The 13,539-nt window shown below is 41.5% G+C and overlaps 1 protein-coding gene across 6 annotated transcripts in view; it reads right to left on the reverse strand.

Moving 5' to 3' along the window:
* Sncaip (synuclein alpha interacting protein) overlaps positions 1-13,539 on the reverse strand; it is a 140,036-nt gene that overhangs the window by 51,433 nt on the left and 75,064 nt on the right. For all 6 annotated transcript variants that reach the window (XM_076912654.1, XM_076912653.1, XM_034518086.2 and 3 more), the window contains exon 3: positions 6,955-7,027. In XM_076912654.1, coding sequence (XP_076768769.1) covers positions 6,955-7,027 — 73 coding nt within the window. The remainder of the gene's footprint in view (positions 1-6,954; positions 7,028-13,539) is intronic.

Below are 13,539 nucleotides of genomic sequence, written 5' to 3' on the forward strand. Positions count from 1 at the left end.
TATGGGATTCTAGAATTCTATTACCTGAATACTTCTTAGATGACTGAGTCTCTCTCCTCCTCCCTCTGTCTCAGGGAGGGAAGACTCAGAGCTTCACATATCCCAAGCTTGCTTGAATCTCCACTTCCCAAGTACTAGCTAGCATAACAAGCTTGTACTACCATGCCCGGTTTATTTTGCAAGGATAGAGCCCAGAACTTCATGCATGCTAGGCAAGCACTTTACCAACTGAGTTATATTTCCATTCCCATCCCTACCCGCTTTTACAGGAGAAGCAGAACATAGAAAATATGCAGACACAGATTGAGATGGGAAGACAGACAGCATCTAACACTGGACCACAGAGTAGAAGAAGTGAAGGATGCTAGAAATGTGCTGAGGCATAGAGAGAACATCTCCCAACATACACAGTTTTGCACTGGGTTAGGAAGGTGTGCTGGGGGTTGTGCCTCCCGAGAAGAAAGTCTCTGCAGGGCTACACTCTTTTAAGAAGTTTTCTGCATGTGAACAGCTTGTCCTGTCTGTGCTTTAGTTCCTGTCCCTCCCTGCCTGCCCAGTGATTTTCTTTGTCCTTCTGCTTTTCTGTCCTTCCTTGATGCTTACTTCCCTGCATTCATTTCTACCAAGAACTTCGTCTAATGACCAGTTTGGTGGCTAGGAGGTCCTTAGACTCCAATAAAAATAAACCAAGTGATTTGGACAGTGGGGGCAGCTCCACTTTTACAGGAACATTCTGTGGTCCACTCACAATGTTGGAATGCATTCATAGTGCAGCAACCAAAAAAAAAAAAAAAAAAAAAAGCATCAGGTGAAATTGTTCTTATAATACAATCACAAAAAGAGTCTGAGAAAAAAAATCTTGAAAAATACAATTGTCTTAATGGCAAGGTTAGTTATAGTTTTATTTAATTTTCATATGTTTTAAAAAGACAGGTCATATCACATTTATAATTTTATATTTTGATTATAAATATTTAGTTTATAATTATACTATTATTTAAAAATTGTATACTTTTTTATTTAAAGGGTCTCACTGTGAATCCCAGGGTGACTCAAAGTCATGATCCTCCTACCTCAGCCTCCTGAGTCCTGGAATCATAACCATGCCTGGCTAAGACAATTATTTGAGGTGAAGAACACTTACTTGCTTATAAAGCTTTACCGTGGTTAAATAAGCTGAGATTTTAGAAAATATTTTGAGCTATATCATATGAAAGTGTTCATTTCCCACTTTTTAAAGACTTATTTTGATTTTTAAAATGATGTATATATAGGCCTGGGTGCCTGTGTGTGCGCATACGAATATAGTTGCCCACAGAGGCCAAAAGAGGGCATTACGTCCTTTGGAGCTGGAGTCATGGGCCACTCTGACTGGTGGCTGCTGCACACTGAACTCAGACCCTTTGCAAAGAGAAGTCCTTGATTTAACCATTGAGCCATCATTCCAGCCCTCAACGTGATTTTTTTTTTTTTTTGATTGAGAGCTTAGAAGATTCATCCCTCTATTCTTTGGAGTCTATTTTATGTGACATCATGAGAAATGGATTAATCTGCAGGCTTTTTAAAATTAAAACTGCCAAGCTAACTTTCACTTTCATGCTTGTAGCATTAAACCTTAATATAAACTGAAAGCAGGAGGTTTCTATATTTAGCAGCATTAGCTACGTCATAGCAATGTCTGCAGGGTCCATTTGATGCCAATTTATTATTTTAGGTGATGGCTAAACTTGAAAATCTTCAAACACCATGTAAGTGTTTGTTTTTATAGCTTTGGGATTTGTCACAAAACTCTGCAGAAACGGGGTCTAAAAATATAGCAAATTTGCAATGCTTTTAAATACATACAAATGACTTTTACAAGAAACCAAGTTTTGGAAAGAGGGATTTCTTTTATTTAGTGTCACACAAGTGACAATTCATATTATCTGAGCACTGGAAGTCTTTCAGAATCTATTTTCAGAGCTATTGGATGCATTTTTATCACTATTGCACAACCGAGGTTTCTAACGTGAGTGCATTTAAGTTCTCAGATGCAAAGCTGAATTAGTATTTATTTGCCTTCCTGCACAAGGAAAGTGAACAGATACATTTATCACAGGACATTTATAGCAGCATAGATTTGAAACAAATGTGTATTTGGATATCTAATTAACTTAAAAAAAAAAACCCTCCAAGTCAATGAAATTGGATAATTTATTTGAATACCATATGTTGTCATTATGCATTTCTATGCTCATTTGAAGACAACTGTAAAGCTAACACTCACTGCCTTGGAGTCACAGATATTGGACAGGAAATGCATGCAAACATTCCACAAATTACTTCCCTTATTAGATGTGGACACTTCACACACAACTTCCCTTGGTGCTAACCCTTGCCTTACACTACTAGACAGCTAAGGTTTCTTGGACTAAATTATGCCTCAGGTGACTCAAGATTCACGGGGGCTCCAGAGACAGGGAGCTGGTTTCAGAGTCACTTGTTGACTCAAGGATTTTGGGCAAATTATTAATTACAAGTCTCTCTCCTCATCAATAGACTGGACATCATAATGGTTCTTCCTCAGAATTATTTTGTGGAGACGATAATTGTCTACAGAAGATTTGGTACAATGCCTGGAACTAGGAATCTCTAAGGAATAACTCAGAAGCCTTAGTAGCACCCGCATGGCTCCAGCCCACCACAGGTAGAATATGTTCGAGCTTCCCACTCCTCATGAATTTGTCTCCTTCCTACCTCCTGCTTATCCTCTTCACACTTTCTTCTTTTTAAACTCTCCTTTCTCACAAAATTTGAAGCCTTGCCATTGTGTAGTGCAACGAACGAATAACCACTTAATATATTACTCCTGTTAGGAGAAAAACAAGAGTCCCGTAAGACTTGAGTCCTTTGACTAAGAGAAGAACATTCTGGGCGCGGACTCACAGGTAGTGGGGATCTGGAAGAAGGTGTTAGAACTCAGCTCAGAAGCCTCTGACAGCACTGTGGCAGTTGCCCGGCTTGCAGCACACTCTGCAAGCTGGCCCAGGTGCAGGGATGGAGGGAGATGAGCTTTGGGCTATGTGTCTGTTGAGTGCTTTAAAGGCTGTATCCAGGGCTACCAATATTCACATCAGAACACTTAAAAACAGCCGGGAGTGCTTCAGGCTGGCTGAAAAACAAGAACTAAAACAACAGCTAAAATATAGAAAGCTCCACACTCTGAAGCACTTCTGGTCCCAGGCCATTTGAGTACATGATGGGCCCGTTTGTGAGAGGATTTTACAAAATCTGGACTCCTGTTATACTGTAAACAGTGCTCCCTAGAGTCTGGCCTCACCACCTCCCGTCCTCCTCTCCCGCTGTTTCTTAGTTTGATCACCATTTAGCAGCCACACTGATTTTCTTCCCTTCTTGCTTCATCATAATTGCTAAGCTTGGATCAAGGAGTGGGCTTTGCTCATTCCTTCGTTTCAGCCCTTCTTGCTGGCTTTCACACGGCTGGGTCCCTCTAAGATTCTGTCTCAGTTGCCAAGTTGATGTGATTTAGGGTAATCTGGGAACCAGTCTCTGGCACATCTGGGAGGGAGTTTCCATGTTAGGTTAATTAAGGTCGGAAGACTCATGGTAACTGTGGATGGCACCATGCCCCGGGGCCGAGGTCCTGGAATGAATGAAAATGAGAAGCAAGGCTGCGCGCCCACAGTCATCTCTCCCTACTTCCTGTTGGCGGACATCACTCGATCGGCTGCCCCATTTCCATGTCATGGCGGACTGTGCACTCAAACCTAGAACCAAAATACCCTACCACCTGAAGTTGTCAAGTATTTTGTCTCAGCAATAAGGAAAGTAACTAACATATTCCCTGGGCTCCTAAACCCAAGCCCCACAAGTTCACCCACCAGAGCAGTTCTCAACCTTCCTAATGCTGCAGCCCTTGAATTCACTCAGGTTGTGGTGACCCCCAACCATAAACTATTTTGTTGCTACCTCATAACAGTAATTTTCCTGCTGTTATGAATCGTAGTGTAAATATCTGATATACAGGATATCTGTTATGTGACCCCTGTGAAAGGGTGTTTAGACCCCAAAGTGGTCTTAACCCACAGGTTGAGGGACTATTACATCATTCCCCGTTGTCTTATTGTTCTGTGATGTTCTTGCCTACTTGTATGTCTATGTGTCCTCTGATCCCCTGACTCTCACCCTATCCAGATGTAAGCTTCTCGAACACAGGAACTTCTGTGTTGTTTTGTGTTTGTTTGTTTGTCTGTTTGCCACGTTCTCCATGCTTGAATCAAGGAACACCCAACATGCATGGTTGACTGAATAAATGCAAGGACCAAAGGGAATGTTTGCTTGAAGGACTTCTGAGCTCAGAGATAGATGTGAACATCTGACAATCTTCCCCAGACAGAAAACGCCTAGTAAACTCAACTAATGTTAAGAGAAATATGGAGTGTGTTTCAAATGGCAGAGGCTTTAGGAAGACTTTCCCAGTGGAAATTTCCATTCAAGATGATGTAGATTTTTCTCAGTGGCCATGGTAATTTCTTCTGCTACCTGTTTGAAAAGGTAGATATTCGATAGTATTTACACAGAAACTCCTTTGTGGTTGACAAAGGAAAGACTGAGTGGAAGGGTTAGTTCCACATGTGGCTATTGGGGAAAGATTGAGAAAGTCTCCATTCTTTTACAAGCTGTGTCTGGAAACTTTCCCATGGACTGTAAGTCCACAGATAAGCCTATAGTTATCTGTGATAAGCCTAGAGTTATAGTTATGCCGTGCACCTGTGAACTTGTCCTTTTGTTAGAATCATTCTTTGTCTATTAGAATTTGGATTCCAAGCCTCCTAGTGATCCTTCACATTGTGTATGTATGTGTGTGTGCCTGTGTATGTGTGTGTGTGTGTGCGTGTGTGTGCGTGTGTCCATGTGTGTGAATGTGTGTGTATGTGAGTGTGTGTGTGTGTGTGTGATGATTCCATCAAAAGGTCTAGATCTCTTTTCTTTTACTTCCTATCAAATCTAGTTATTGTTGACTGCCTGGATCACTGGTCCGGTCTTTGCTCTTGGTAGAGTCCAGAAGGCCATGTTGGGTGCTTCTTCTACCACAGGAGGAAAGTGCTACAAGTCAAAGACTCAAGGATGGAATGGAGCACACCTAGGATAAAATCCTCTGTTTCATTAACTTGGTAAGACTAGCTATTTAATAGAGAAAAGAAAGTTACCATTTAATAGGTGAACATGAGGATTTGAAGCATTTTGAAAACATTAAAGTTATACTGTTGCTTCTTGGTCCAGCTACCTAAGAGGTCATGCAAAAGAAGATAAATCTACAGCCTGACTTCCTGGGGTGGGATTTCCAGTTCCACTGCTTAAGTTCCATGCGATTCTGAGCAAGTTATTTGATTATTCTGTCCTTAGGCTTGCCCATCTTCGGCATAACTATTACCTAACATATCAGCAGCACTTAATTCAGCACCAATGAAGCGTTTGCTCTTGCTTGTCTCTTACTCCACATCTCCAATTAAAGAATGAAAGAAATGTCTTCCATCTGCAAAGTGCCTACTGATAAAGTACAGGATTTGACCCTAAAGATAGCCTGCCATGATTCGTAGCAGTTTCTCCTTCATTTACTGAAGACTACTTACAGGTCAAGGTCATGTAGTTAATACATGGCTGAATTCTAGAACTGGAACCTAAGTCTTTGGACTCTGAGGCTGGTCCCTTCATTTTTGAAGTGAGTAGCTGGTGCCTCTAAGCACAATCATTTTTTTTTTTCATATTTTGAACAAAATTGTTGCTTTAAGGAGATAAATCCTTAGAGGCATTAGAGCCAAAATCCCCTATCTGACTCAACACAAATGCGTGTCTTTTTAAAAAAAATCTTAGTTCATTCTTTGAAAATTTTATATATTTACAGAATACACTTTGATCATATCCATCCACACACACACACACACACACACACTCACACACACTCATAGAAATAAACAAACTCGTAAATGCATTATTGTTTGCTGTCTCTTCTAAGCAAAACATCAAAGCAAGACAAATGGTCCAGTGGAGAAAGTTCCAAGTCCTTTCAGTTGGAAATTCAGTATTCTAGTAGCTGTATTGGAAAGATACTTCTATTTATTTTTAAACATCATGTCCACAATTTAAGGATTATCTTAAGTCTCCTGCCAAACATGTTTCTCAAGCCCTGGTGTTCCTATTAAGAGAGGTTCAGTTTGGCAAGGTTAATGGTGACGCCTTTGAGTAATTATGTAGAACAAACTAATGAACACCATTTCATAGTTTAGTATCACTCCCATCAATATACTTTCTATTTTCATGTTTTGTTCATCACAGAGAGGAAAAAAAAAAGCAGTGAGATTTAATTTGATTTACAGGGAGAAAAACAACCCTAAATGTACTTTTTTCAGTCTGTGGATGGGGCAAAGAGAAAAAGGCAGGCAGCTGGTTTTCATCTCTCTGCCATAATTCTCTGTTTAGTTTACACTATTAAACTCCAGTGCCTTGCTTTCATCTTAACTGTTATAGTATGCCTTATTGCAGATCCTAGCATGTCGCATCCTGATAGGGTTTCAGACGTTGGCACAGCACCATCTCTCACATTGGCTGTTACCATATGGGTAGTCAATGCATCCAGCATTTTTTCGTTGGCGCCTGCATCATTATGTTTTGCCACCACTTGCTTTCTTGAGTTTTCAGCAAACCACTGTGGATACTATGCTTTGAAGATGTCGGGAGGATCTGCGTTGATTTGTACATAGCCAGGTCCGTGTTAGGACCTCCTGGTCCTGCAGATGACCTTTTAAAGTCTGCTTCTTGAAGGTGGCAAGGAGGTAGTGGGAACAGAGAAATCATCAGGAGAAAGCAGAATTCGAGAGCAACCAAAGCCAAGGAAGCTGCCTTTCAGGGGTCTCTCAACCCTGGGAGACCAGAGGAGTGAATGGTCTGACCTACCTGATCGGTCTTCGTTTTGTGAGTCACATCTTCTGCACAGTGCTGGGATGGTCTTGAGAGATGTGACTGAATACTGAATAGGAACAGAGAGGAAAGAGGGTATAAGACATTTAAAATAAAGGCAATCATTCCAATCATCAAGAAAAAAAAAAAAAAAAAAAAAAAACCAGAACAAAGCAATGAGACTTGAGTAGAAGATAAAAAATACAGGAAGCAGAACTCATTGTAATCTGACGGCACCCAAAGATCGGCCTGCAAGCACCTCAGCAGACACACATGAGAAGGAAGCCTGGCAGCTCTTATTGATGGACAGAGTCAGACACATCCAACAGATTCTGTCTCCCGTCATTTCTAACTGAAAGATGTCAGAACATTTTGAACATTTCCAGAAGATACTATTGGTTTCCTCAATCCTCAGAGTTAGCTACAAGAGAGGAAAACCCGGAGGAGAAACTTTTGGCTTCCTCAACATCCAGGGACATGCTTGTGCTGGTGTGGACCACATTGCATAAAAATCCAAAGCTGGGGCTGGAGAGATGGGTCAGTGGTTAAGGGCACTTACTCCTCTTGCAGAGGAGGCTGGTTCAGTTGCCAGCACTTTCATGGTGGACCACAGTTCCAGGGAATCCAATGCCCTCTTTTGGTCTCTGCAGCTACTAGGTTCTCTCATGCAATGCATATCCTCACACAAACTAAACACATCTTTTTGTTTTAGGGTCCAACAGTTACTGTGTGCTGCAGATTTTACTGTGCCTATAGTCTCCGAGGCAAACATACTGAGGTTATGTCATAAAAAGCGAGAGGCGCACAGGTCTGTTTGAAAGCTCTTCTCTTCCAGAGACAGATTAGTGTGGATGGAAAGACACCACCTTTTAGTCTCTGTCCCTGTATCAGTCCCAGGCTGGCTATTAAGATAAAAAATTATGACACTGGAGGCACAAAAATCAGAAGAACTAAAACAAATGTAAATCAATAGCCATGATTTATGGGGTCTCCATTTTGTACCTATCAGTCCATCTCGAGAGAGGGATGTTTTCAAACAAAACAAAGAGACTGAGTAGAATAGAATAGGAGAGAATAGGATGAAGCCTTTCATCAAAGCTTAAGTCAGTCTTCAGTCACACTCACATTTTAATCCATAAAATACAATTAACTCAAAAATATTTTGCTGTGTTTCTAGGAACAATGGGCACATACCATGAATTACTTCTCTACTGCAAAATCTGAGGCGACTGACAAAAAAAAATACTTTAATCTAAAAGAAAAATGACCAAGGGAAAGCCATTAGGATTATTCTAGCATCACAAGCGAGAGCTGTATAATTAGAACGCATTTTTCAATGCAAAGGGACTTTAGTTGGTGCGCTGTTGATAGATAGACCTCCCGGGCTCCCGCAGGACATCAGCAAAGCAAGACAGAGGGAATAGGCGCTTGCCGCCATTGTCAGTTTGCCAACTGCCTATCACAAACAAATTAAATTTCCAGTATTTCTAAATGAAAAATGAAATCTCAGAAGACTAATTAGAGGAATTATTCTCACCTGTCTGATGCAATAACGTCCTGTTTATGCCGCCATTCCTCAGAGACTACAGGTGCTTCAGCAAATACGCTACACACAGATGGAGGAGGGGAGGGCTCTTCCACCAGGACTGAACCTCCAGACAGTTTTCCTTCCTACGACATTATGCTTATGCAATGCATATGCACGTGTGTGTTTGTCTCTCTCTGTGTATGTGTGTGTGTGTGTGTGTGTGTGTGTGTGTGTGTGTGTGTGTGTGTGTGTGTGTGTAGGGGGGTCAGGGATAATTTAGATAGAGAAGCTTCATCTTGGTCATCTTGGTAGTAACAAGGTACCTTAGATTCCTGACCAAGCATGAGCTCTCAAAGGAATCTGGTAGCTTTTTGAAACCAGCTGGTGCAGGTTATATAATTACACAGTCTATAATTCAACTAAAATTAGGCCGTTGTTTAGGTTGCTGTACCCCATGAAACACCCTTTGGCAAAGTCTTACCGTCTTTCCTGTTTTCCAGCCTCCCCTCCAACCCAGGTCTCTCTCTCCATCTCCGTCTCCTCCTCTATCTACCTCTCCTTCATCCCTTCTCTCCCCCTCTCTTTCTCCCTCTCCCTCTCTCTCTTTTTCTCACCCCTTTTCCTCCCTTTTTGGCTTTCCCCCCAAGATGACATTTTAGAAAAGAGAAATTTGATTGATTATATTTAAATATGGGCAACAATACATTCAGCAAGGGTTTCTCATTGGGCTTAAAAGATATACACTCCATTAAAACAGGTGAACTGCTGTCTGCATCCCAGGCACATGTATCCCGACTGTCACCTAAAAGCCACACTCACTCACTCACTCACTCACTCACTCACTCACTCACATCTCAGCGTTATCAACCGCAGTTCCAGTTCTCCCTCTTTGGCTGCAAAGTGGAAAGTGAGCTTCAGTTTGCTTAGGCTGCTTGGCTGGAGTGTAGAGAGAGTATCATGGCAGAATCGAGGCATGAGGTCGCACGCCTGTAATCCTAGCACTTGACTGGCAGAGGCAGGCAATAGCCAAGTTCACAGCCAGGCTAATCTCTCTCTATAGCAAGTTCTACACCAGCCAGGGTATGACACACTGAGATCCTGCCTTAAAAGCAAATAGGAGCAGCAGCAGCAACAACAACAACAACACCCCAAACAAACCAATCAAAACCAAAACAAGGAAACAAAAAGAAAACAGAGTCAAGGAGGGTAACATACAAGCTGTGGCTTTGCCCATCATGAAAAAGGACTCTGTGTGTGTGGTGTATGTATGTATGTATGTATGCGTGTGTGTTTTTGTGTTTATGTGAGTGTGTGTATGTGTTTGTGTGTATGTGTGTGTGTGTGTTTGTGTGTCAGGGGGTGTATGTATGCGTGTGTGTTTGTGTGTTTATGTGAGTGTGTGTGTATGTGTTTTTGTGTATGTGTGTGTGTATGTGTTTGTGTGTCAGGGGGTGTATGTATGTGTGTGTATTTGTCTGTTTATGTGCGTGTGTGTGTGTGTGTGTGTGTGTGTGCGCGCGTGCGCACATTTGAATTCTTCACATCACAACCACTAAGAAATAATGGTCCTGAAGACAGAGTGATGAGCTACTCCTGGGACTAGAAATAAAAAACACAAAAAACTAAGAAAAAAAATTAGTGTCAGCTAGAAAATTATATAGTTTGGGGGAATTCTCAGAATGCATGGAATGTCCTATTCAGCCGTGACATTGTCTGTGCGTTCAACAAATCTTTCACTTTTTATAAAGACACAGTAAGAGAGTAATTTGAGGACTTATTTCTGTACAAAACAACACTGCAAGGGAAGACTTAAAGCAATAGAGTGATTTAGAGATGGCTTCGTTGTGGTTGGAGGAGATGCACAGGATTTCGTGTGATTTACAAAAGCAACTTGCATTTTCATTCTTGCACATTTGAGAATGAGCCCATGACCCAGTATGTCTCTCTTACAAGAGTGCATTGTGCTACCATCTGGGAGCTGGAATGGAACGCTTCCCAGACCGATGTCCCAATTCACAGGACAGATGGCCGTCTATAAGGAACTGTCAGATGGCTAACCTAACTCATTCATAGGGCAGTTACTAATAGTAACTCCTGCCACTTTGGACTGAACAAACCAAGACCAATTCGTCCTCCATCTGCTTAGCCTCCAACCCAGATGTGTAGCCTGTTCTCCTGATACTGTTGCTATCTGTCCTTGGGTGATGCAAAGGAGAGAGGGCTTTCAATTATCTGAGAGGCCTTTGCTTTCCTTTTACTATTTCTCCTAACATCTCCCTTTCTTGAATCCTTCTTGAAGTTATTGGCTGGAGAAACAGCTCCTTCTATTAAATCTTTACTCCTCCTTCATGTTTGAAGAATTCCTGGTAAGGCTAACCAATTTCCCCAACTGCTTCAATGCCCCTGTAGAACAAAGTCTATTCCTCTGTTCCTTTAATCCTGGGGTCCTTCTTGTCTGCAATGCTTTATTCTATGCAACACTGCTGTCCCATAAACTCGGCATATATTCTGCCTTCCCCAGAAAGTCCCAGGTCAGCCCTTATTAATGTTTCTCTTTTCTGTCCTCAGGGAACGTCTGCTGTGTCTTTACCTTGGCTCTGTTTTCTGTTGAACTAGCAGTTCCCACATGCAAAACAGTGAAAGGACATTACCTTTGATTTTACACTACCTTTACACATGGCAGATAAGGGGGATTAACTGCCTGAAATATTAACATGTACACATCCTGGGCAGGATCCGGTAATGTTCAAAAGTTAAAAAGCTTTAAAGTTTAGGTAGTTAGTAGGAATTTCTTCTGAGCATTCATACTGGCATTAGAATTTTTCAGTTTTCTTTAGTTCAAAATTTACTTGAGCATGTCTCTGTTTCAAACTCTTCAGTGGCTGTGCAGGATGTATACAGGACAGACCATGGCCTTAGTATGGCATAAGATTAGCCTCACCTTTTACTTGCATTCACTTCATTACATTCACAACATTACATTTTTTATAGTTCCCATTTATTGGCTTTCCTGTGTCCTTATGCATGATACTCTGTCTACCCAGAATGCCATTTCTCCCTCCCATTTCAATAGGAAAACTCTTTCATTCTTTCAGCCTTGCCTGGGCATCATCTCCATAATATCCCATCTGACTCTCCCAGACAGAATGACTGTCAGCATTCAAAACATGTTCTCTGGACCAGTAGCATCATGCCTTCCAGGAATTCCTTGGACAATAGATTCTTGGGAACCTCTCTAAAGCTACTGAATCTGGCACATTTATGCTGGGCCGACTCATTGGCCTTTAACAAGGCATCCAGATGATTTAACATATTATCAGAATTCATGAAGGTTCATCTTAATTATACACATGGCATCCTGTCTCTGTATTTATGTAAATGCTTTCATTACTTCTTTTAGTGGTAGAAGATATTTTAGTTACCTAAGATAGTTGGCACTTATTGAACTGTATTAAATGAATTCCTCCGAATAGCTCATGACTTAGTAGTCATGATAACAGCAGTTAGTATTTATATTAAAGTAATCTTAGGAAAATCTATAATTATAAATCTAGCAATCACAACACATTCAAAAGAACAACATTCTCACACTATTAACATGACCGCTGGCAGTTGTCCTTTTGTGTAAAGGACAAAGAGTTGGAGCGAGAAGATCAGAATTACTGCATGGCTTCAACAGTTATTATCTCTATGGTTCTGGAAAAATAAATTATTTCATATCTCCTGAACTTGGTTTCCTTATCGATAGAACACAGGTACCTACATGAGATAACTAAGTTGGAGTTATTTTGAAAACTGATAAATTCCCCTAAAATGCTTGTCTCTTCTTTCTAGCATGTTTTCTGTGAGAATTTCCTTCCTCATCTTCCGTTACTCTCAGGACTCTAAATTCAGGACTACAGGAGAGGTGCAGGAATGAGCTGGGACTGGAAATCCAAAGGACTATGCATCAGCCTACCTACCTACCTTACGGGACTTCTCTTAATTTCTTCCTTGCTCAACAGAGTCTGTAGATGAGGGTGGACACTGAACCTTTGCTTCTCACACTGCAGTTGTTTGACAGACAACCCTACATGTGCCAGGTCACAGCAGTCAGTTTTATCCATTTGCCATGTAGAACACTTTGAACATGCATGGGGTCCATAACGACAGACTATGACTTCTACCTTGCTCTATGGGAATCTCTGACCACCATAGATAATGTTCAGGACTGAAAAAGGTTGGCCTTTTTAGTCCTGCAAACCGGAGCCAGTTAGGTGAGCACGTAGACATTACTCAGGTGGTAATGAGCCACAGAAAACGAAAGACCATCCCAAGCACATTTTCAAGCTAGAGATTTTTAAATAACTGAGGTTCTATTACGTTTCCAGAGAGGGGGAAGGGAAATGAGCTGTCCATGTAAACTCTCACAAGATCCATGGCTTCTCAGAGCATCCCAGAATTCAGGCAGGTACTTCAGGCAGCCACGTGGCAGAACCAGAGCCTTCTACATAAGCAAAGCTGCCTGCCAAAGTAGCCACATAGCTAAAGAGAGATTTTCTGAGCTTAACACTATTTTTTTTTTCTAAAATGTTGTCTTCTCCAAAGGCCTGCCTACCAATGGAGAAGCATGGCTTGACTCCACAGAGTTCTGAAGATATGACACAGATGTCTATTCCTGTATCACTACCCTCTGCTCCCATTTCTCAGGGCTCTTGCCCTGCCAGCTCCCCTGTTCCCCTCTTCCCACACAGACTCTCTCTTCAGACCCTACAAAGTGAATAAGCCTCCCCTCATATCAGGATGCTCTGCCTCCCTCGATGGCCACCAGCTTTTCTGCTCTTGGGCTCATCAGCCTCCTCCTCAGAAAGACTCGATTTTGTTCTCACCTCTCTTTCTTTATCTGTTCGTTTACTGTTGTGGCTTCATGGAGTGGTACTTACAGTGATAGGCGGGAAACTCTGTGGATACTGAACTTTACAGTGAACATTTTTTTTGGTTTTGTTTTAATTCCTAAATTCCTGATCTTGTGGCTTTTCTTCTTTTCTCCCCTTTATTTCTGAAAACTCCTTTCT

This window comes from Arvicanthis niloticus, chromosome 14, assembly GCF_011762505.2.
Source record: "Arvicanthis niloticus isolate mArvNil1 chromosome 14, mArvNil1.pat.X, whole genome shotgun sequence".
NCBI classification, from domain to species: domain Eukaryota; kingdom Metazoa; phylum Chordata; class Mammalia; order Rodentia; family Muridae; genus Arvicanthis; species Arvicanthis niloticus.